Here is a 25,868-nt window from a genome sequence, read left to right as displayed (position 1 = left end):
GCAGATCAGCCCACATTTCACCCACCCTGGCACAACCAGCTTTAGCAGTGCCATCGTGAATAGTGTCTACTTGCTGGGCTTCTGGCTCGCCGTTTCCTGTCAGTCATACGGCTCCTGAGGATGAGTCAGTGATGTAGACGGCTTTTTCTTTTGTACAGTATTTCAGTAAAATGAACATAACAGGGTATTGCTTGTAATATTCCCTCAAAGGGTGGATCTCTTCTACCTATTTCAAATATGCCTTAATCAAGCAGTAAAAATGCCTTTGAGCCATCCAGTTAAGAACTAGTCTCTGAGATAGTGCTTGTATGTTGTGATGTAAAAGGCAGGATGTGAGGGCAGAAGCCAGATGAAAAGGCCTGAAGGATTGTAAGTTCAGCTTCTGCAATTTCATATGCTTCACCTCGCATAAATAGTTGAATATTTGTGTGATATTTCAATTTGGAATTTCAAAACAGCATCCACCATAGTGCTATAACAAACAGTTATGTAGTATAGGCAAACCAGCTCTGAGAAGTACAGTATCTCATGAAGTGTTGCATTGTTAGGAGAAATAATTTCTTTAAATATGTAATATCATAAATATTCTCTTGCATGTTTTACAGTTCCAATTTGTACTGTCATCTAAAGTTTCTTAATTTATTTGAATTCAATTCATGGTGTAAACTTTTATTTGTGTAATCTGACTCATGTGCATGGACTGAATGTGTTTAATTAGTAAATAGGCATACTATATACACTATCTAGAAAGTAATATGCTAATCAGCTGTACCTTAAAGGAAACATTAATTGCATTTTTGTTACAGTTCACAACATTACTTGCCATTATTTACAAATCTAAATAGTTGCTAGAGATATACACAGTAGAAAACATAAAAAATCTAAACAATTGCCTGACATGTACGCAATGGAAAACATAAACCTGAAACCTTGTATTTAGTATGGGAGGAATAAAACTTGATCTTATGTAAATACAGAAAAATATCTTATTCTTTAGTCATTTACTCCAGTATGAACTGGAGGCACCAAATCAGACTGGCGGCATTTTGGCACCCACCTGAATTGGTGTAGATAAGGCCAAAAGATTTGGAACAATGCTGTATCACACCTGTAGTTACTCACGCAATTGTGTTTGTTATTGATGCTATGAGATGGTGGTTAGCTACTCCGTTCTGAATATCTCTGTGCATAAATGTAAGCTACTGACATCATGACTCAGGCACAGGAGCTGCATCATCCTCCATTCCATCCCATTGCCCCATTAAAATCAGTAATTACTTTAATACTGTGCAAACATATCAGTAAGATACAAAACATAAGGTACTAAATTTCCTGTGGTTAAGATTATTAGAACACATCATTTCAGTTCCAGTTATGAATGTCTCAGGCAGCTGTACTTTGAATTTATAATCTCCAGGGAATATCTGTCTGTTGCATCATTCCCATCCTGGTAATGTTAATTAATGTCATAGTTTGTATATGTTTTGTGTGTGTAAATTTATTAACGTCAAAAGTGCAATGAAATTTGTATTTTACACAGGTACATGTTGTCATGCTACCTATATTTTTATTATATTTAACTTTGCTAATGCTGTAATATTGTTTCCAATGTTGTATTGTTACTTTTTCATAGGAGAATTCTTCTTATATGTGCATTGCATAGGACAGTAGTGCCCATATTCTGATTTATATAAAATACAAATCTAAATAAGAAGCACAATTATGTGTATGGAAATAATAAACCTGTCAAGAGGAATGCTTCATGATTTCTTGCAGTAGATCCATAAAATACCATTTTTTTTACCTGAAAGCTAAAATTCTCCCTGCAAAATGCATTTGTATTAACAAAGGTGATTGTTTTAACACTAAAATCTAATGTAATATCATTTTATCTTTCTAAATTCAATTATAAAAATAACTCTTCCATCTTTGAAAATTAAACTTCTCTAATGACTGTTGAAGAATTTATTGCCACTCATTCTCTTTTCTCAAGTTATGACTTAGCAATCTAATTTGGAAGATAGTATTTGTCCTTCTCAGTTGATGTCAGTTGTCTCTGCACTGGTAATTAAAGCACACTGAACTGAAGGGTTCTGTTTTAAATGCAAAGAAAGTGTGAATTCAAGTAGCAGAGATGAACAAATTTGAAACCTTTTCTGGACAGATTCTATGGTCACACACAGACAAAAAATACTGGATAGCATGCTAGATAATAGAAGTGATGCACAAAGTAATAACTGTCAGGGAAGAAAAGGTAGCTAAAGTAGACAATGCTCATGGAGCAGTTACAATGAGACAAATGGATTTTTCCCAGTTTTCAGAATTGGGCTTTTTGACAATACACTCTTTTAGTAATAGTATAAAACCAAACTACTTGAACTGCGTTACACTTCTCAGCCTTATGATGTAGGTATCCAGTGACAAAGACGGTAATAAAAAAACCCAGCTGTAAGATCCTGATATGTGAGCAAGGCTGTCAGTGAAGTGGTCTGGCAGAGTGGCATCAATGAAAAATGAAAGTCAAAGTGACAATACTGAAGTGATCAGGTTTGGTACAGACAGTTATCCTGTATGTTGCAGGAGTCTGGCAGAAGGGAAATAAAGAAGTCCTCTTCTCAGAGTAGCTTGCCTATGGTTGAGTTGCTCCTATTCCAGTGAAACTCAGAAGAGAATTTGGATTATTGTCTCAGTATTTCACAAATAATGAAATCAGCACTTTCCTTTTATTTACCTGAGCTATACCATACTCATTCTACCAGCTGTTGCTAAGCAACTGTAACAGTAATAGTGATGTTTACCTAAAACCTCAATTTATTTTACTTTATTTTAGAAAAGTAAACAAATAAAATCCACCCTGTCCTCAGTGATCTCCATCTGCAGAATGAGTTTGCATCTGTGAAGAATAGTCTTGTTTTAAAGGGCACTAAATCTGTCTTTAGTTCAGCATTTCATGATACAGGATCATACTCTGTAAAAGAACTTTTTTCAACACCAACTCCTACATATTTCAAATCTGGTATACAACTTGCATGGTTTTCCTCTTTCTAATGCATTTTCTTTCCTTCATTTTGATAAATGTTAAAAACAATGGAATAAATGCAAAGGAAGTACAAAGAGAATTCAGAGAACTTTGCTTTACTGGGATAAAATCATTACTTTTGAAGGAAAAAGGATAAAACAACTTCATATAATCTAGTTGGTTTTAACTAAGAACTTATTGCTTTGTCAGAAGGAAAGACTGTCAAGCTGTAGCCTTGAGAGAGTGATTATAGTATTTTTATTTTTTTGTCTCTACTAGCCAGTGGCACTGAATTGATGGTGTTGTAGACTGGATTTTTAAAAAAGCATTAAAAACTCTTTAAAAAATGTTTTCCTTCAGAGAAACATATTTTGCTGCATTTTATTTCCCCATTAACTTGTGTGAAAACTGATTTATTGGTATTTTTGGACATTCCAGTATTGAAAAGGGAACATGAAATATCTTTTTCTCAATTTGTAATGGCAATGTAATCCAGCTGATGTATATTATGCGTTTAAGGATCGAGAACTTCATTACAATAAATAAAAAACTTCCACATACCAGCAATTAAGATGTTTTGCTTTGGTACACAGCAAAGCTGCCATTACGGCAGGATTTGTTTCAGAACTTCTTGCTGCATAGTAATATTAATCTTTAACCTTCGGGACAATTTAATTTCAATTGGGTGCTGGATAAAGGCTTAAATATACATAGGAAATTGCACACAAAGCTATTGCCTGACTCTCAGAGTACTAATCTGAGACTTTAAAAGCACTAGCTTTTCTGTTTCATCAACACAATCAATGAATATATATCCTGCGGCTTAGAAGTAAGGTCTGAATTTAAAATGTTTTATACACTGATGAAGGTACAGTCACTTTGTGAATGCCTACATCAGATTTTAAGGTTATTATACGCATTCAAGCATTTACCAACTGTTCATCTCATGTGAGATGGACCTAGTGAAGGTCCTAGACTGGTCACAGACAAAAATTGCAGGGTTCGAATGGATCTGTATTTAAAGGAAATCAATCTAAATTTTGCAATTTAGCTGCCATTTTTTCTCTATTTTCAGCTTTAGCCACCAAGCTACAGAATATTTAACGATTCAGAGGCAATTGATTGGGTTAGGAAGGGTTGAATCTGGCAGCTGACAGAGGCGAGGCTGCCCCGTCTCCATGGCCCAGATGCAGGCAGGGGCAAGGCTGAGCAGCTTTTCCCAGTAGGAGCACACACCCAGAGCACATGTATACACCACATGCATATGTATACACACAGCCAGCTACACAGAGGCGGACATACTCAGCACTCGTATGAACTGAGGCAGCACAAGTGGCCTTATCCTGTTTCCCATCTCTGGCTGAGCAGGATGGAGATCCATCCATATAGACACACAGAGGTGACCAAGACTCCTCTGGTCCCCCATAGCCACCCCCCTGTGATCTTGTCCTTGGAGAAACCCTCCTGGCTCCCCATCCACATCACCTGCTCACTGGCTCGTCCAGCCACACCATCTCCAGCACTTGCACACTCGCTCACACACCCGCGCTGGCTCCCTGTGCTGCACCGCAGACACACGGGCTCTGGCCCTGGTCCCACCTGGGGCTGGCACTTGGTGTCACTCATGGGTGTCTCCCCAGTCACACGCACCCAGGCACACGCACCCTCTGGCCCATGGTCCAGCCCAGCTGCTGGCACCCTGACCTGCACTCGCCTCAGGCTGGCACCACCCACCCCTGGGACCCTACGACCCCTGTGGGGGTACAGCCAGACTGGCCACTATTTACACGCAACCAGCTCTGTTTGTCCCCTCACTCCTCCATTTTCCCACAGTTGTTCTTCCCCAAGTCATCTAAATCCCCTTCCCCACCTCTGGCTCCTCCCCTAAACGTTCCATAGTAAGTCTTATGCAATCCCAAAATGCTCTTCCCTGGCATCCCAGCACCACCCCCCCACCCCCCAGTCTGGAAGGGGATCTGGAGCTGCTCCTCTTGGCCTGTTGTGATGGGTGTCACACTTGGACACCGGGGCTAAGGCTGTCCTGGGGCAGCCCTGGGAGGCCCCAGAGAAGGACATTCCTTCCTGTGAGCCCTTACTGTGGTTTCCCACCTACCCCGGGGCCTCCTGTGCTCCTCTGGGCACATGGAGCTGGGCCTGTGATGGACTGGTGGCCCCCAGTGGACTGGTGGCCTGGGAGAAGCTGGGGCAGGGGGGTGCTTGGGTGTCCCCATCTGCCATTGTCTCTCTGTGCTTCTTTGTGGGTGCACAGATGAGCTTTTTACCATATAACCTAACAGATCGTTATTAATTATTAATATAGATCAAATATGTTTTAAAGAATTTCTTACTAATTCTCTCGAAAGAAACTATTTTTGCCGGGGTACGGCAAAAACATAACATCATGAGTAAATTTACACTGTTCTCATTTCACGTTGGGCTGGGACTATCTTGAATACGATTAAATCTCTGTAATATTGAAGTTTTACTGCATCAGTTCTCCCTGACGTAGAAAGGCGATGGCGGACACAGCAAGCAGATGCTGGCGCGGCGCAGGCAGCTGCTTTGTGAGATCTTTGTGCTGTCGCTGCTGTCCAGGGTGTACTTCAGTTTTTCAAACAAAGATGGTGGCTTAAAGTTGTGAATAAATCTTCAGTGATACCTAAATTAAAAAGAACTTGGTACTTTCTGATTTGGTTAATTCCTTGGAAAGTACCTTTTAATGGTGTTGTGAGGCTTATTTAATAATTGATTTTTAAAGGACACTTAAAGTAGCCAAATGCTGTTTAAAACAGTCCTCAGAAAATAGTGCCTTTACCTCTCTGGCCATTTGATATTTCTGTTCTTGATTAAAGTCAATTTAGGCAATAACAATTTTATTGGGTAGTAACATTGTCAGAAGATAGCTAATGAGGAAGAAGCGATAAGGGCCAGTCAGTGGCAGGGGTTAGTGTAGGCCTGCAGGCCTTGGCGGAACCAGGAAGTGCCAGGAGCTTACAGGGGACATCAATGAAGGTAGCATATTAAAATGCAAAAGAAAAGAGAAAGGGGTGCTTGCAACAAGGTGTGCAACCACCTATTTATGTCTTACAGCTATCTACTGCTCCAGTCTCAATTGATGGTGGCAATAATTTAAATCTGTAGTTACCTGTTGTAGTTCAAGAGGAAATTTTTTTTGCTCATTTGTATAACACATCTTTGCACTATCATCAGGAACATTTGTTTTTTATATTAAAAGTCATATTTTCAAAACTGTTGCTGTCGTGAGCTTTGCTGCATGAAGTCTCATAAGTTGTGGCTAATACTTCTGGCAATACCAAAGTTCCTGTAAGTGTGCACGTACATGAGTTAGAGGAGTCATAATTGCAAACCTGAGGTGCTTTGGGGACGTAAGGGGTGTGCATTTGATTTTTCTGTGCAGGAGAGAGAATTTAAAGTCTGTGAGGCCTCTAACCATCGGCTTTTATAATTAAGTCCTCCCAAATAATGATAAAAGAGAGATGATGGAGTCAGAGATTCATCCTGCTGTATATGCAAAGACAGTGATTAATGCTGTTTTGTACAGACTGACAGAAGGAGTTAATTCCAAGGTGAAGGCATGTGTATCAGCGAGATCCCAGTAAGATTTAGGGACTGCTGGGCCCTCTCTGAAGGCTTTCCTGGAAATAAAACATTAGTGTTTGAGAGTATTGCAGGCCAACATTGTAAAACTAAAAATTATTCTTCTTTTGAACACAGTTGGAGAAAGTAGCCTGCAAGACAGCCTTGCTGGGCCAATAAATATTCAGAATTTAAAGGTTGTGGTGGGTTGACCCTGGCTGGAGGCCAGGTGCCCACCAGAGCCGCTCTATCACTCCCCTCATTCACTAGACAGGGGAGAAAAGGTGTAGCTTGTGGGTCGAGATAAGGACAGGGAGAGATCACTCACTAATTGTTGTCACGAGCAAAACAGACCGAACTTAGAGAGGGAATTCATCTCATTTATTACTAGGCAAAACAGAGTAGAGGAATGAGAAATAAAATTGACTCTTAAAACACCTCCCCCCACCCCTCCCATCTTCCCGGGCTCAACTTCACTCCCGGCTTCAACCTTCCCCCCCTCAGCGGCACAGGGGGATGGGGAATGGGGGTTACGGTCAGTTCATCACACGGTGTTTCTGCCGCTTCTTCATCCTCAGGGGGAAGACTCCTCTCATTGTTCCCCTGCTCCAGCATGGAGTCCCTCTCACGGGGTGCAGACCTTCAGGAGCAGACTGCTCCAGTGTGGGGTCCCCCACAGGGTCACAAGTCCTGCCAGCAAACCTGCCCTGGTGTGGGCTCCCCTCTGCACAGGTCCACCGGTCCGGCCAGGAACTTGCTCCAGCGTGGGCTTCCCATGGGCCGCAGCCTCCTTCAGGTGCCTCCACCTGCTCCGGCGTGGGGTCCTCCACGGGCTGCAGGTGGAATCTCTACACCCCCCCATCCTTCCTCCATGGGCTGCAGGGGGACAGCCTGCTTCACCATGGTCTTCACCATGGGCTGCAGGGGGATCTCTGCTCCGGTGCCTGGAGCACCTCCTCCCCCTCCATCTGCACTGACCTTGGTGTCTGCAGAGTTTCTTACATCTTCTCACTCCTCTCTCTGGCTGCAAAAGCTCTCTCTAACTGTTTTTCTTCTTCTTAAATATGTTATCACAGAGGCGCTGACTGGCTTGGCCTTGGCCAGCGGCGGGTCCGTCTTGGAGCCGGCTGGCATTGGCTCTATCAGACACAGGTGGAGCTTCTAGCAGCTTCTCACAGAAGCCACCCCTGTAGCCCCCCCGCTACCAAAACCTTGCCACACAAACCCAACACAGAAGATTAATGAAGACAGCAAAAAAAAAAAAAAAAGTGTTTTGTTATTCCCATGCCTGAACTGTTCTTTGTGTAAAATGACATCTGTTTAAAGTTGAAAAATTGGTAGAACAGGTTATGGAACCAACAGACAAAATAAACAGTAAAGTCACAAGCACCATGTGTTATCTAGAGTTTAAAAGACAATCAAGAAAAAAATTGCTGCACTGCTAATGTGATCTCCAGCTTTAGTTCACCTGAGATGCCTATATTTAAAAGGGACCTAGGGTAGTTAAGGAACTAAACGCTGGAACATCTGAAACTTGCGTTACGAAATTGTATTAAGAGAATCAATTGACACATGGTTAAATATGATATATTGAAGAAGAATCAAGGCTTTATTTTAAAACTATATACTTTTCAAACCTATTGGAGTTCTCTGAATGAGTCAGCCTGAATGTGGATAAAAGTGATCAGAATTTCCAAAATACATTGAAAAAGGCTCCTGGGTAAGGACTCTAAAGAAAACAATCAGGAAAGGCATAAGAAAGTCTGTACATTGCTAAAAGGTTGGCTAAACATTGTGCTTCAGGATAGGAGAAAATGTCCAGTTTTTACAATGGAGGGAGTCACCACAGCATCAGAGAGCGAGCTCTGCTGGCGTCTGTGTTGTTCAGCACACTCATAAATGATCTGCAAGAGAGGGTAAGCAGTGAAGTGACCATGATGACAGGAAGTTATCAGTTAATGAAGATGAGTGAAGAATTCTGAAAAAGGCCTTATGTGACCAAGTAAGAGGATGTTGAAGTAGCTGATGAAATTCAGTGTAGATGAATGTGATGTAATGCACATAGTTATAAACTGTAGAAAATCTACAGAGGAAAAAAACATAATCCTAATTTTCCATGTAAAATGACAGGCTCTAGCCTCACTGTAATTCTGGAGGAAAGGAATCTTAGTTATAATACATAGTCCTATAAAAATGTCAAGCTAATGCTTACCTTAGCAAAAGAATAGATCAAATTAGTAGGAGGACAGAAAAGGGATTAAAAATATCACTGTGTAAATGATGTGTATACATTTTCAATATTACAAGAAGTTCAGGTATCTCTGTTTCATGAAGGGTGTAACAAAGCTGCAAAAGGTTCAGAGAAAGGTGATAAAATGGCTTTAGTACAAAGAACAGCTAGATAAAGTAGAACTTTTGAACTTGGAAAAAAAAAAGAAGCTGGGACATGATAGAGGTCAATAAGATGGTAAGTGGCATAGAAAGCATCAATAAGAATGATCTGTATGTTCGCTTTTCATATAAAAACTTAGTGGGGCATCCAATGAACCTAGCAGATGGTAGCTGCTGAACAAACACAAAGAAGGGTTTTTCATGTTTTAGGATTCCCTCTACAATACATTAAAGATCCTAGAAGTTAGTATAGACTAGGAGGATGACCCGACAAGTTCATGGAAAAGAAATCTTTCAAGAGTTATTAAACAGAAAGACGAGGCCATTGGAATGTGTTCCTTTTAAGAAACCCCTGAAGATGCAGATCTTGAAGGGGAGGGGAGTTTTCTGGCAAAGTCCTTCCTAGGTACCTCCTTTGGATTACTGTTGGAGAAAAGATACTGAGCTGAACGAGCATTTTGATCTGACTGAGCACTGTTTTCTTATTTAATTATTAAACTTACTAATAAAAGTGTAACTCAGAATCTACTGTAAAGATCTGATATGATCTTGCTAGGTCTCTTCTCAGCCTCACTACTAGTTGCTGCATTCCTCTGTAGCTGCAGAATGAAAGATGCTACTCACAGTCACAACAAGAATAAATGTGACTTAATTTTCATTATCATGATTGTTCAAAATATCTTTAGCATCACTGACTTTATTTTTGGTGCAATTTATAGTTTGCTTGTTCAAAATACATATATCTTGCAAAAATTGCTTTAGGTGTAAATATGTATATGTATGCATATACATCTGTGTAGATGTATAAATATATGTCATCCACAGAATATCCTATGAATTACAAGAAGAGAAATGGTTATCTTTTGTCTTGTTTCTTGTAGAAGCATTGAAACTTGGAAAAAATAAATAAATCAATGAATCTGTACTTTGCTATTTCTAGTTATTAGATACTGGTAAACGGCAGGGATGGTGGTGGTGATAAACATAATCATGATAAATATAAAGGCCTGGGAAAATAAAAGTCTGATTTTTAGAAAATATTTTGTAAAGTTTATTCAAAATCTTATGGCAAAGCAGTACTTAAATTCTACTGATTCTCAGTGATTCTACAACCTCAGCATTTAAGGCAAAATTGCAAAGTTTTCTTTCTCACTTAGGGGTCACAAATGGGAAATGTTGAGCCTGAGCAGGTGCAAATAGGGCTGGTTGGGGATATGCAAAGAACCTTACTAAGATAAAATATGGCTGAAATCAGTGTAAATAATTTTCAACTGCAAGCCAAGATCATCTGCATTTTTAAATTACACTTTATATATGATAAAGTTAAAAATGTTGTCCTTGGAATATCTTCTTACAGGCAACATATGACAGAAAATTAATGTTAACAGCATAGTTTATATTTATATAAACAACAGTGTGATGTCATACTAATAGAATGTTGGCAGTCTAATACACCTTTAGTATTAAAATAATTCAGTGTACTGATATTGTACTCAATCAATGACTGCACGTCTTGTGAAAAATGGCAACATTTATTTTTTTTTATTTGACACAAGGGCTAAAGTGAATTGCATGGGTACATCTTCTTTTTAGGGTGTATTCAGTTGTATTCAGCCTACATTCTCTTCTATGCTTACATTCAGCCCAGCAGAACTACTTAAACTCTGCTGATATTAATATTCTTTTAATATATTCTTGGTGGTATGTTCAGTTTCTTTACTTTGTTGATACTTTCTGCTATTAAGGCACCCATAAGAAACAAAATATTCTTAATTAATCTCATCAGTGTCCTCTTATTTGTCTGTGGTGTCTCTGCAGTCAGAAACAGCACTTTTTGTAGGACATTGCATTGCCAGCTCCTGTCTCATTTGCTGCCACCTGTCACCCAGAAGTCTTTTCATTCCTGCTCTCCAAATATATCCTCCTACCGAATCTCTCTTAAGGGATTTGACGCTGAATTTACTCCTTGGCAGAGGTGTAACATTTGACAGTTCTGAAGGTTTTCGACTTATGTATATTGACAAAATAAGTATTATACAGATAGCAGCTGATCTTTTTTTCCCAATACTGCTCTGTTAACATGCTTCATGTTTTAACTGGGCGGGAACAGACCTGGAAGGATGTCAGATTTCTGGGCCTGCACAGCTCTTCAAGCCTTTTTGAGTATTGCTTAGTTCAGAAGAGAGATCCTCTGTGCAGTTGTCAGTGTGCTGCAATGAGATTGATAGGAGTTAACTGTGTATTAAATTTCTTCTAGGATTTTTATTGGGGTTTTTACTGAATAAATAAGTGTGTAAATAAAGTATATATTTAAGTAATAAGTATGTATTTATATATTTGCATATAAAATCAAGAGCAAACCTAAATAACATTTCACAGTAATAATTTTCCTTTATGGTTCTCCTTTGCCTTGTGTTTCTTGGGTACAAAGTGAATAGGCAACATGTTTATAAATAGTTTCGGAACTGGAGTGATATATATACAGGAGAGCAAAAGTGAACTGGAGAAGGAAAGGACTAGAGGTGGTAAGAAATGCTTAAGTTAAACAGAGGTAAAGTGTTGGCTGCCTGGTTTATCATAAGAGTTTATTTATTTTCCAAGAGAATAATAATAACTTGAATCTACAGTAAGGAATAGAAAACATCTTTTGGAATAAAACCGGGATCAATCACTGACAGTTGCAAAAACTTCTGCAAGTAGGTAGCAAGTGCCTCTATAAGGAGGCTGCTGGGCTATGGCCAGTTTGGGGGTGGGAGGGCTCACCTACTACCCCATCAATATTCTGTTTTACCTTAAGCCAGCTGTAGGGTTCCCCAAGAGATTGCGGAGGTAATTTGTTTGTCTCCCTGGAAGTCAGAAATGTAATTAACATATTGCATTTACATGTACAATTACATATGTTTATTACATTCTTCATACACCAGAATTACAAAGTTCTGCTCCTAAGAGGTGGTTCTGTCTTTGGTAGATTTTAGATGAATTGCGAACTTGCACTTGATAGCTCTCCTCTTTCAAAGCAACCCTTTCACACCGAGTGGTAGGAAAGCTGCTGTGCAGCACGGCTTGCAGGGTGTACTTGATTTACACAAAGCAATTTCTGGATGTTGGTGGCATGAAGTAGCTCATTAGAGTATTAGGTGGATTCTGTTTTCAGAACATTATTTCTGTAGTAATTAAATTATTTTAAATTGCTTGTGACACTTGTATGATATTTCCCCTGTGGTTGTACGAAGAGGAATACAATGCAAAGCATCTGCGAGAATGCCGACAAGTTACAATGAACAGTACATAGCTGAAACTTTCATGCTAAGTTCATAGTGTAATAGGTTCCTTCTTCAGGAATGTTTAATAACACCGATGTTTTATTGATGTGAATCAATTGGTAGAAACACTAAAGAAGATTTTTACTTTAAAGGCCTCCTGAATCTCCATAGCCTTTTTATCTTTTCATTAGAGTTTGTGTCATATTTGAAATTTAGTAGAAAATGATTACTTATTGGTTCTTTAGTTTTAGCAGCAAATCCCATTTGTTAAATCCATTTTATTAAGATTTAGAAACCTCCCACAAGCATTTGACAGAACTGTTCTGAAAGATTCAGTCTCAGAAACCTACTGCTGGGAAGTTAAAAATAAAATTGCAGCCTGAAATACTTTTCTGGTTTAGGTATAACAATAAAATGCTGGGATTATACTTGTTCTAAAGTGCTTAAAATGCATGTAATAATCCAAGCATTACAGTGCACAGAATGTCCTTAAACTTTTCTCTGTTCAAATATTTCATTAACGCTTCTCTCCAGCCCTGAGTCAGTACAACTATTGTGTGTGGGATTAACAAAATCAAGTAGGAAATTAGCAAGAGTGTGCACTGTAAGTCAAGGTTTCTTGCTGAGGACTTCCCGTTAATGAGCTACCATACCCTCACAAGGTCTGTAGGATGTACAAACCAGACACAAATGCCTATTGAGTAAACCTTTAGTGTTATTTTTTAAGAATCCTAAAAAAAAAAAAAAAAAAAGAAAAAAAAAAGAAAAAAATTAACACTTCCCTGATCACAATACACATGGTACTAAAAATGTTATACCACAGAAATATTGCTAGTTTTGAAGTATAAAATCTTAACGTTGGTTGCAACAAAATGCATAATAAATGTCTGTCTATATTTTGCCCTTTGTGTTAAAAGTATGGTTTGGAACATCAGAAACTGTAATACTTTAGTATTTATATGAAAACTTTAAAAATGGCATTCACCAAAAATCTCTGAACACTCTCTGGCATTAAAACTGTCAGTCTGTTGAATTTATGGCATCAAGGCTAATGCTTAAATTTCACATTTGGATGAATAAGTCATACATTGTTAATACTCAAATAATGATTCATTGCATAAAAAGGTGGTAGGTGTCTCAGAAAATCCAGCGATGGGGGGTTTGAATCCAGAGGGAAGAATGGTATAAATGCAATTTTATGTGGTGCTTGCAATCTAGAAAAAATATTATAAAATTAAGTTTACATATAGTTACTCATGTAAGAATATATACTGGGGGAGGAGAAAAACACCAAAATACCCATTTTCCTTTTTTCTATTTCAGGTCAGAACTGTGGAGGCTTAGTACAAGGACCAAATGGTACTATAGAAAGCCCTGGATTTCCTCATGGTTATCCAAATTATGCCAACTGCACGTGGATCATTATCACAGGAGAACGTAACAGGATACAATTGTCGTTTCATACTTTTGCCCTCGAGGAAGATTTTGATATTTTGTCAGTTTACGACGGACAGCCACAGCAAGGCAATTTAAAAGTGAGGTAAGGTACCTTTTTTTTTTTTCTTCATTTCTTTCTGTCTCTCTACCTCTCTCTTTCTCTCCTGAATATGCATTCCGATGAGATGTTACAACTACGCTGTGTTTCCTTAGTTCTTCCCCAGCCAAGGGGATAGCAGTACCCCAAGATCTCACAGCAGACATTAATCCAAGTTGCAGATCCTTATGGCCCTAACTTGTATACCAGTAGCATCAGTCGTACTTAAAATTTGCACAGTTCAAGGACAGTTTTGGTAAAGGCCCTGAGCACAGAAGTATCCAATGTTACAGTATCTTATTTTTATTTGTCTGTCCCCTGATGGAATCCAGATCGGCCCAGGGACCCTTTCCTTAAGGCACCTCTCCCCAGTTTTTGAAAAAACTCTTACTGAGATCACGCTTTACTTTTCTACCATGCCTACAACATTTGAATCAGAGGATGTGTATGCTGCTTGTGCTAACAGTGTCCCAGGGTCTCTCAAGGAATGTGGCACACAAGAAGTGGTGGGCGATACAGTAGTTTCTGAGAGACACAAACTCGTTAGTGAGTCTTAGGCAAACTCTGGAAATGCTTGCCACATTAAATCCTTCAGGTGACTATTGCCTGCCTGCCTTGCAGATGAGTTGAGCTGTGAATTGTTTGACTTTGCCAAAACTGAAATTCTTCTGCATCTCTAAGTAAATGCAATTATTAAGCAATTAAGGATCTTTAAAGTCAGAAACTGTCTTATATGTTCAAATACTACTGAGGTGACAAAGAGGCTTTATGGAAGCTTTTTGATCTTGAAGCTTTTCACGCCTTCAGATTTTGGTGCATTAATTTCATTGGTGCCTTGTTTTGGTTTCCTCGGTCATTTGCTGAATCTGGACTGCAAAGCTGGAAAGCAAATATTGCTATCAGTGCTGCTCTGTCATTTTCTGTTCAGGCATGAGATTTATGGAGCACTGTAACACACCGCTGTCAGTTCTGTTGTCTGATTACTCTTTTACATGCTGCTGATTTATATTATACTGCTAAAACAAATGTGGGAACATCACCAATTTGTTCCACATTTTAGTGGGTTTCATCATATGTTTTTGACAAGAACGATGTTCTGATTGATTGTTGACTCAGTTCAAAAAGTTTTGAAAACTGTTGAAGGTAGTACATAGCTACTGATGCTTGAGTTGCATGGTGTACGTGCTTCATTTACTTTGCTTAATCGACCTTTAGTATTTGTATCACCTTTATACAAGGATTAATATTTCTTTTTCAGTCAAATGATTTTATTATCAATAGCTAACACACCTGCTTGTTTTACACTAATCTGTTAGTAGAAAATTGTTTCAGGGAAGACCACCAACTGATATTCTGTGAGTATGAGTGTAGAAGACAAATTCCTAAGTATGATGTTGATCCCACTGAAGTCATTGTAATTGTCACTGATTTCAGTAAAAGAAGAATTTAATTTCCAACTCCCAACACTGAAGCAGATATTTTATTTGTCCTTGCTTGTATTTGCCAATTACTTACCTTCATAAATGATATTATAAGGAAAAAAGCATTTATTGGCTTTGCAGCATGCAGAGGTTAAAAAAGCAGAATTTGAATGACAGGTTACTATTGACATGTCTCATACCCTGTGACATACCCTTTGTTGCACAAAGCACATTCACACGTGTACCCCTCTACAATTGCACATTTCAAGACAATTCACTCAGCAGATATTGGAAAATTATAGTCTTGTTTTTTTAGCTGACAGCATGCAAATGCAAGAGAGCATCTTGGAACTTTTGCTTCAGGGTATGATTTTTTTTTTTTCTCCATAGATAAAAATACTCTACTAGATTTTGAGTAATTATAATTCTTTAGCCATCATGCAGAATCTGGAGGTTTTCCTTAAAAATAGCTGTGTGACTATATAGCTCTCACAAACTATAATAATTAAGTAATATTCATCTCATGCGGTATAGTATTTTTCAGCTGCTAAAGCAAAATTGGATAAAAATGAATAGTATGTTCAACTAGTTTACTGTGCTGCCTGAAGGACCTTTTTGTATGCTAAATGTGCATCAGGATACTTTCACTACATATTGATTGTAAAACCCATGCAAGTAGAAATATATATAAAATATATTGAAATGAAAAGGGAAAGGAATAAATTGTTTTAAGCTGTTTGTGTAGAGGAAGAAAACAGAAACAGGTAGTTGTAAGATGTATATGAACTTCTTCGGTTAGTGCATTATTAAAGCATATACTGATTTAAGGGATAAATTACACATGCTAGTGATCATAGGTTATTGTAGACTATGTTATGAGGAGGTTGAGAAGTACAATAGTAGCAGGAAGAACAATGTAAACAAAAGATAAGGCACTAAAAAGAGCTATTTTACATCTTCCTATTTTTCTAAATAAAACCCAGTTAGCATCCTGTCATTCTGTATAATTACTGAGATCCATGGTCCAAAATTGTCCTTAAAAACATTGCTACAGCTGCTTTATTTTTATCACTGCAAAGTCCGTAGAACACAAAACAGGATTTGATATATGTATGTAAAAGAGGAAAAGTGAAATTTTAAGTCTAATGCCACCTGTTAGGATAATGCTTTGTAGGGTACTGTAGTCTTAATTGTATAAACAAACATAAAGTTAGATAATTAATTTTACTGTATATTGTAACCAGAACAGATGTCTCAGTTCTAAGTTATTAAAAAAACCCAAAAACTTTTCGTAAAGCTTAAGTATTGCATTAGCAGTTGATGGGGAAAGATTTCAAAATACAACTAAATTCTAATTAAGCTGGGAGAAGATGTAAAATGTATTTTTTATTTGCATTTTAAGTTGTAAAGGAGTTGTCATTTGTTATACACAGTTAACCTTCAGCACACAGAATTCATATGGATGAATTTCGGAGAAGAGATGCAAGTGTGGTGCACTGAGACAACAAAGTTATTAGTCAGTTGTATTCCTTGTGGAGTTGCATTCCGTAATTCAGTGTAGTCCAGGTGCTAGTAAATATTTATTATTACTTTTTTCTTTGTTGTATTGATCAGATATAATAGTAAATGGTAACATTTTTAAATAGAAATGAGAAATCTGTCAACAGGACATAGGGAGTAAGGACACAGGCCAGGTCTGAAGAGGCTCAATGTATTGGCAGATGTGAATTGACAATATTGACCTATTGACTTGTGTTCTGCCAATAGATATATTACTTTCCATGAGCAAGTGAATTCAAAACAGACATTTTGAGAGTTTATGGATTTCAAAAGCCATTTTAGGGCTGGTTGTACTACATACCTATCTTCCACAGCTGAAAAGAGAAAAATTTTTGTTTTAATGGAGCAGTAATGTAAAGGATGGACATTGCTAACAGAGCATGCAATAAAACAAAACTTACAAAAATTTTCTGACAATCATATATACGATGTATGCTAAATAGCAACATGTTCCCTCTGCTTTCTTGAATCATGTAGAAATAATAAGAATTAAATATGAATTCTTCACAGTATTCACTTTTTCCTGTCTCTAGCAAGCAATAAACCATATGTATATTCTGCACTTCATAATCCAAGCATGGAGATAAACAATGTTTACTAAAGTGAAAGTCTGGACTCCTGTTTAATATTAAATTAATATTATTATTTTATCTTAACAAACCAAGATTTATCATGTGTTCAACACATTTTAAAATTTTGTTTTGGTTTGGTTTGGTTTGGTTTTTTTGTTGTTTATTATTTGTTTCTTTCTTCGGAAAATGATTTCTGTCTTCCTTGTCTCCAGGATCAAGAGAACAGTGAAGCAATTAGGTGGTGATTGACTTTTCTATGGAACTGCTGACACTGCAGCAGCAACAGCTTTGTGCAGTTCATAGTTCTTTATTTCTTTTTTTTTCCTTCCCCAGGAAAATGTCATATGTCATTTTTTTAACCTTTTTATTGCACATCATTTTCTACAAGTTGGTTTCAATGTATAGGATTTTTGTGTATGTGTGAGCTGGTGATTTTGTGAAGAAAACAGTATAGGAATGAGTATAGTAACCATCTTTTTTGCAGCTGAAGCTTACCTAGAACACAGCACAAAATAACAGAAACTGAGATAGTGTTCAAATTTGTAAAACAAGATGTCATGGTTTAACCCCAGCCAGTAACTGAGCACCATGCAGCCACTTGCTCACCCCTCCCCCCCACACAGGGGATGGAAGGAGAATGGAAAAGAACCTCATGGGTTGAGATAAAGACAGTTTAATAAGATAACAAAAGACGACGATGATGATGATGATAATAATAAAAAATTAATAATAATAATAATAATAATAATAACAACAACAACAACAACAATGAAACCAAGTGATGCACAAATGCAATTGCTCACTACATGTGGCAAACCACGCCCCTAATGCCCAGTCTGTTTCTGAGCAGTGGTCCCACCTCCCAGCCAGCTTCACCAGTTCTATCTGGAGCACAATGTCATATGAGAGGGAATGTCCCTTTGGCCAGTCTGGGTCAGCTGTCCTGGCTGTGCTCTTCCAGCTTCTGGTGCACCTGGCAGGGCACAATGAGAAGGTGAAAAGCCCTTGACTTAGTGTAGGCACTACAGCTACCTAGCAACAACTAAAACCATCAGCGTGTTATCAATGTAATCCTCTTACTAAATCCAAAACACAGCACTATACAGGCTACTAGAAAGAAAATTAACTCTCTCTCAGGTGAAACCAGGATGCAAGATTATTGAATAATTTCAGCAGGATATTCTGGTGTTTTGTACATCTGCAAGAAAAGGAAAAATCTTATTGTACGTTTATGAAAATTGATTACTGAGTTCCTGCCAGTAGAGATGCCTATCAATGACTATCATTCCCCTTTTTTATGTTAAATCAGATTTTTCTTGGCCTTTTCACCTATTAAAGTACTAGGAAGGAGGAATCATTTATACTAGAGGGGTAAAATGTGATTCATTGTATATCACACAGCTATTTTAGGAAAGAAAGGAAACTATGACCTGATCAGCTAAATGCTGACAGATAGTTTCTGCCAACAGCAAAAAGACCATGCAATGGAAGGAAAGATAATTTATGTGTGCAATACTGGCAGGTTCAAGCTCATATATGGCAATTTTTTTCACATGTGGATAAAAGGCAAAAATCCTGTTCCCAAAATTTTCAGCTTCCCAATTCAAAATCTTAAGCTTTCTAATTTTGTTGGCAAGCCTACATACTAAAGAACTTTAATGAAAAATTTATTAAAGTCAAATAAGGCGTCTGCTTACTAAAACCAAGCTACTTCACCAAGAATTATAGGCAATATTAATTACATGTTTTAGGCTGATACTAAATGATGGTCAACTATCAAAGAATAAAATACTTCTTTTTTCCAAAAAACATGGAGTATTGTTTGAACTTCCATCTAAGAAAATCCATTTCACATTTAAGGAGCTATTATTTCTTGGGGGGGGGGGGGGGGGGGGGCGGGAAGAAAAGGAAAGAAAAGATAAGATTAATTTAACAAGTCAAAACAATGCATGAATTTCTACTGCAAAATTCTGCATCAGTTGCTTAAAGCTTTTATTATGTAGTTGTTTAAGTCAGTACATTTTTCTGTAAAAAATGAATGTGACACAGCATAATGAACATGTCATTGTGCTCAATTTCTTTGTACTCTGTGGAGGTAGATCTCTGTTTTTTTCATCTGAATCTGGCCATAGTACACCTTTAGCGAATTTACAGGTGTTGCTTTTTTGCCTCTTCTGTACTTTTCAAACTGGACCTGTATAAGTGACAGCAGTGATTTGGTGCATTTGTTTATAGTGTTTCACCATCAAAAGTATTACTAGTAAGGGACTCGGAAGGGGAGAATTGGGATGTGGCTCCATAAAATGTTAATTCCCATAGTTTTATAAACTTTAGCATGTGTTAGGTAATCTTACTGTTTCATAGCTATACAACCAAATTAGATTTAAGGGGATAGTAAAAAAAAAAAAAGGCATATAAACACCTTTCTAATAAAGTAGCGAAGCATTACTCAGTATTTAAAGATATATCATAGAAAGATAGGTTATTCTTTGTCATGTTTCACATGACAATGTTTTAGAGTAGATCTTTGGTTTCAGGTAAGAGGTGCATTTGCCTCCCTTGTTATTTGTTATTGCATATGGATATATTAGAAATAATTAGTTGTTCAGCTTGAAAGAATCATATTTATGGTCATACTAAGCCAAACACCCATACATTCCTTGATTAGTTATTTTATAAACCAGAACACCTTAGGTATCCATTATCTAGTATTTAAGCTACAATATCAGAGAAAATAGCAAGTTATGAGTACGGGTATGGATGTATATGTATCTGGATTTTGAAGAGCTCAGTTTACATCTTTGCTTTACCTGAAATCTCAGAATAAGGTTTAAATGTTACTTCGGTATTGGCCAAGTAGAAGAAAATTGTTTTCATCGGTATGATGTCTGTCTGAGGGAACTCACACAATCTACAATATTTTATGGAAAGCCTCTTTGATTCTGTCAGACTGATGAGTTTAAAAATAAAAATTCTTTGCTCATCTCCCACCCACCTCCAACACACACCTAGGCACTGTGGTTTTATTTGCAGACTCTAGTGTGACCAGTGTCATGAAATAAAAGCAAAATGGCAAAGAAAAGAAAACAACAGATGCCAATATTAGACTGCGTGTTTTTCTTAGTTGCTGAGACAGGCTAGTTTTCTAGGCTTCTGAAGTTAAATATGCATAATAAAGCCATAAATAACAAGATTATGATAAATTTTAATCCAAATTAATAGAAACTATTTAAAAAACAATTTAATATTTTTAATTTATTGAGATAATTAAGCTGAAGGAGGGTACATTTAGATTAGATGTTAGAAAGAAATTATTTACTGTGAGGGTGGTGAGGCACTGGAAGAGGTTGCCCAGAGAGGTTGTGGATGTCCCCTCCCTGGAAGTGTTTAAGGCCAGGTTGGATGGGGCTTTGGGCAACCTAGGCTAGTGGAGGGTGTCCCTGCCCGTGGGATTGGCACTAGACGATCTTTAAGATCCCTTCCAACCCAAACCATTCTATGATTCTGTGGTAATTGTTCAACTGATGAATTAGAGAAAAAATTATGTTATAGGACTGGTTGGAGAGTACATTAAAGTTAAATCTAATAAAACCCACACTTGTAATTTTTAACAGTTACATTTGAATGCTGAAGTTAAAAGTCCCATATGTATATTTAAATAAAAACACCACCACAACTAATTTGAGCAGATTTTGTTTAGAGTATTGAATTACAAAACAGCAAAGCACCATTTAAATTGACAATTAAAATAATGAAAAACAGAGGGCACAATGCTCCCATTGATCCAGAATAATTCTTATTGATAAGGGGTTTTTGAAATATACCTGTAGGTATTAAAGTTTCCATTACTCAACACACTAAATACTGCCCACAAAAATGTCCTTAAAGTATATGTGTGTGTATCTGTGTTTACCTTTCAACATAACTTTCAGCTGATTATACCTCTCTAAAAATAGTATGGTGAGAGTTGAATTTCTTTTATTTTTCCCATGGAGTTTCAAAGCAACTTTCAGCACTTTCTGTGGCTTCCACTGAGTTATTTTGTTGAAAGTGAATTTTATCTCTCACTTTCTACAATGACAATGACATTAGGATTTTCTCAATCACCCTTTCCTCGCCTCTGGAACTGAGCTACGTTATTTACTGTTTGGGCAAGGAAAACCTTTTGTGTTCAGAGGGTTCACAGACAGAATAGCAAGAACATCGCAGGGTGCATGAGGCGAGAAGGTGAGAACTAAGGAATAATGGGGGGAGGGAAGAGAAAGTGGGGGATACCAGAAGCAATGTCTTAAAAAAAATTGTAGGTATGATAAAACATGCATTTGGACACATATACCTAATGTAACTCCTGCACTGAAAGACTGTAATTTAGTATAGAAATTGTCTCTCCACCATGCCTACTGTATGTATCAAGTAGCTCAGCACTGGTTTTGTCCTATGCCATTGCAGAATATATGGCTGAGCTATTAATTTTGAAACAAATTATATCAGCATGGGAAATCTGGTTAAGAAGTCCCCATTTGTAGTAAAGCTCCTTTTGGAGCTGTTCCACTTTATCCAAGTAATTAATCAGTTATGGCAGCGATTTGGTGCCATATTCCACTGACGAAGGATTCTCTGGGAATGTGGGTGAGACTGATTGCTCCTATGCCTTTTTCAGGTAAAGAGGAGGCTTGAACCAAAGTAGGTGCTCTGGCCACCAAGCTATAGACTACTATATGGTTGGATTTGTCTTTTTTGTTTTAATGAAAGACTTTGCAAGACCTGATGTGTAATGGTAAAATGGATTCAAATACCACTGTTGTGGTTTTTTGTGAGGTGGAGAAACTCATTTGTGTTGTGTAATTACCTGCAAAACCCCTAACTTTAAAAATCCTCTATGCCCAGAATATATTGCGCTGTTCTACGTGAACAAGTGCAAACAGTGTCTGAATTACAACCTTCCCGTTGCTTGTTGAAAGGTCAAGTCTAATGCTGCCAAAGGCATTGTGAAAACCTCCTTACTAGTCACCAAATGAGCTTAGGAAGTTGGGAAGCATGTATCCCAAAAATATTGCCAAATATTTGGAGCAGTAGGCCCTTCTGTGTATTGATCTACTTTTCCCACAGAAAGAGACAATTAATTTAATATACCCTTAGTGAGCATCTTACCTAATCACTTGCAGCTTCCCTAACAGTCAATACAGAGAAACAGGCAATTTTAGAGTAATTTAGCTAATTTATGTTACACATCAATTTTAGGTTGAGATTAATTATACCATAGAAATGCTTATTCTCCTCATAGGCTATAAAGATTTGATTCTAAGTAAATTCTAAAAGTTATTGTTCCTGTCAGCATGGAGCTGAAATGAGCATAGCCCGTGTTTTCCTTGCAGCTCCTTATTTTGAAGAGCAGGTGCAGTATAGAAAAGACACCTTGGAAGACTTCCTGTCTCAGTCTTTACTCTAAGGAAGTCCATTGTATCGCACTCTAAACTAGATTATATGTACCAAGGAAATCTGGTAAACACTTCTAAGCATATTAGAACCTACTTTTTCTTCTTTCTCCTTCCTCACACTACATTCTCCTTAATCATCACGAAGGACTGTTTTTGATTGATACTCTGGTCACTGTGTAGGAACAGGTGGAAAGGATTTTTTTCATATAAACAGGTTGCTATGTCCAGTTTATCTAACTTCAGATATTTATAATATTTAAAAAACCATATATTTAGCTTCATGCTAAAAACTACACAATGATAACTATGTTTACCATGCAGGAATTAGCTTATTTGTTGCAGGTCATACCCCCTGAGTGGAATAGGCAGATGTAATGTGCATTGGAATGACATACAACTTTACACACTGTAGGCACTCTGAGGGACTTCTGAGGGAACCTCCACAAAAACACCTAGCAAGACATTTGTATAGCCTTAAAAGAAAAGTTAATTTGTATGGCATATACTGGATTTATTATAGGCTTCCAAGAAGATATTACCATCAGATCCAACCAAAGAAGATGAGTTTTGCAGTTAGCAGTCAAATACAAAGCTGTATAGCATGTTCTTATTCTCTCTTTCTCTTCCTGGAGGCATTCTCCACCTTCACCAAGAGACATCTGAGCAAGTGCCATCTCTAGACAGTAGAGATATTTATATATATATTACATAAAAAGCCAGCTTCATTACTTTTGTTTTACCTTTGTGATACATTCCTTTTTAAAAAAAATTTCTTACAGAAACAGAAAACAAGTGGCAACATAACCCAGGCAGCTGTTTTCTTCTTCTTCTGCATCTCATGCTTACTGCATTACATTAATTATTACTTCAGTTAGGTGAATCACCATCCTAACTTCCATCAAATTTATATTTTATTTTATTTTATTTTATTTTATTTTATTTTATTTTATTTTATTTTATTTTATTTTATTTGAAAACTGTGTGAAAGCCAGTTATGCCCTTTCCAGGAATGTTGCATCTCTGTTCATACCAGATCCATTGGTATGGTCAAAATTAGATGAGCTTCTTAGGGCAAGAAGCTTGTCTTCTGACATCTTTGTTCAATGATACGTCCACCTCCAGTATGTTGTAATATGTTTGATGAAGAAGAAACAGAGGATGGTTGGTTTAATGAGATCACTGTTCTTATGTTTGGTGGCTTCCTGTATGATAAAAGAGAGTTCTTAATAGATGGACATGAAGTTCTGTGTCTGGTGGCCTATTAACACACACCTTGTTAAGGAGCAAAATCTGAAGGAGATACTGAGTATTTCAGATCTATACTATTCTTTACTATACTTAAAGATTGTAACAGTTTGGTGTTATAATTTTGAAAGCTTCCCTTAGAACTGTTCTCAGATAGGAAAGTGAGACAAGATCCTTGCTTCATCTGTGGTGATGAAGTAATGAGGTAAGGATTCCCAAGAGAACCACACAGGGATTTCCCTGGACCATGTGCCTGCAGATATAAGGTAAAGAGGAGAGACATCCCCTTGTCCCATAGTTTATAAATTAGCCATCATAAAATTGATTAAGCTTTCCAATTAAAAATATAGTTTTTTTCTTTACATTTAAGCTTCCATATCTCAAAAAATTAAATCAGAAATTCTTTTGTGACAATGAATGCAATCATTTGTATACTTTTTTAAAAAAATCTGCCTTAGTTTTTTCACTAAATGAAAGATGGTTATGCATTATCTAACAACAGAAATTAGAGAAATTATTTACCTTATGGTGGAGGGGTAATACTGTGGAAATGATTGATTAGTAGCATAACTTCAGGTAGCAAGAGATGAAGAATTATAGGGGTGTTATGTAAACAATCATAGTTAAAATTTATAAATCAGAAAATAATTGTAAAAGGTAAATATTCCTTCTTTTTATTATGATAGAAGTGCTGACTAGAGAAAACAGTGATACTAAACAAAAATATATTTTAAATAAAGTCCAAGGCATTATTACTTTGAGGAATTCACCCCGCAGGGTTTTGGTTAGAGTACAATACATGTGTGATATTAGATATGTGAAACAAACACGTGCAGCTAAGTTAGAAAATATCAAGGGAAATGGTAAAGTGACCATCATTTCATACAAGTTAGCCAAAACACAGTGTTAGGAAAGAAACATTTTAGTACATATTTGTGACATTTGGTTTTATATGCCATGCCTTTCAAAGGCTAATATCAGCCAACAAATAACATGATAAATTATTTAGATTGCTAACTTTTGTTTGAAAATGTATTTCTAGGAAACTATGAAGCCAAATAGTGGTGCTATGGTGCATATATCAAACATTGGACCAATCACTTTTATGCTGCACGTCATTTTATTTACTAATTATAATAGGAAAGAGTTAATAAAATTTATACCTTTCTCTTAGTTTTTCTTGAAAGAGGTAAATTACTGAAAAAGAGTTTTAAAAAAATTGCAAAGTAACGTTGATGTTTCAAACACAGTCACTGAATAAGCTTAGCATCTCTCTGTACAGTAAAAGAAGAATATATTTTTTGGAGGTTAAAAATTACAGTGTGAAGTCCTTCAATAAATGTTCCACAGCACATAGAACATGAGGCAGTGTCTGGCATCCAAGAAGAAAACCTCTGCTCCGGCAGCTTAGCTTCATCTTTTTTTATCCTGTAGAAATCATGGAAAATGGATGAAACTGAGAAAAGGCTCCCTTTCCTTATAAAGATAAAACATCCAGCCATCAAAATTTCCGTTGTGTGCTACAAGCATGAAAGAGCAAATTGAGCATAACAAGTAAACACAAGGATCATGAACAAGATTTTTTGTTTGTTTGTTTGTTTGCTTCTTTTTAATGTTTTAGGGCCTTTAGCCAAATATTCTAATGTCATGCTGTGTGAAAAAGATGTTAGTTTCTTTACTTGCTGTGAGATGTTCCAAGTTTGGAAGAGGTTGCCACTAAGAAAAAAAAATGATGAAAGAATACATTAGCATGAATAACTCAACATTCTCTAGTGAGGAAAGAAAAGCAAGTTATTTACATATAAAATAAAAAAATTACACTCCAGCA

General features: G+C 37.1%; 1 protein-coding gene across 1 annotated transcript in view; it reads left to right on the top strand.

Moving 5' to 3' along the window:
• CSMD1 (CUB and Sushi multiple domains 1) overlaps window positions 1–25,868 on the top strand; it is a 1,238,533-nt gene that overhangs the window by 225,106 nt on the left and 987,559 nt on the right. The window contains exon 2 of the mRNA XM_054821261.1: window positions 13,594–13,810. Coding sequence (XP_054677236.1) covers window positions 13,594–13,810 — 217 coding nt within the window. The remainder of the gene's footprint in view (window positions 1–13,593; window positions 13,811–25,868) is intronic.

The sequence above is a fragment of the Grus americana genome, chromosome 3 (genome assembly GCF_028858705.1).
Source record: "Grus americana isolate bGruAme1 chromosome 3, bGruAme1.mat, whole genome shotgun sequence".
Taxonomy (NCBI): Eukaryota; Metazoa; Chordata; class Aves; order Gruiformes; family Gruidae; genus Grus; species Grus americana.
Note: the sequence above shows the minus strand (reverse complement) of the source record. Positions and strands in the feature narration are given on the sequence as shown.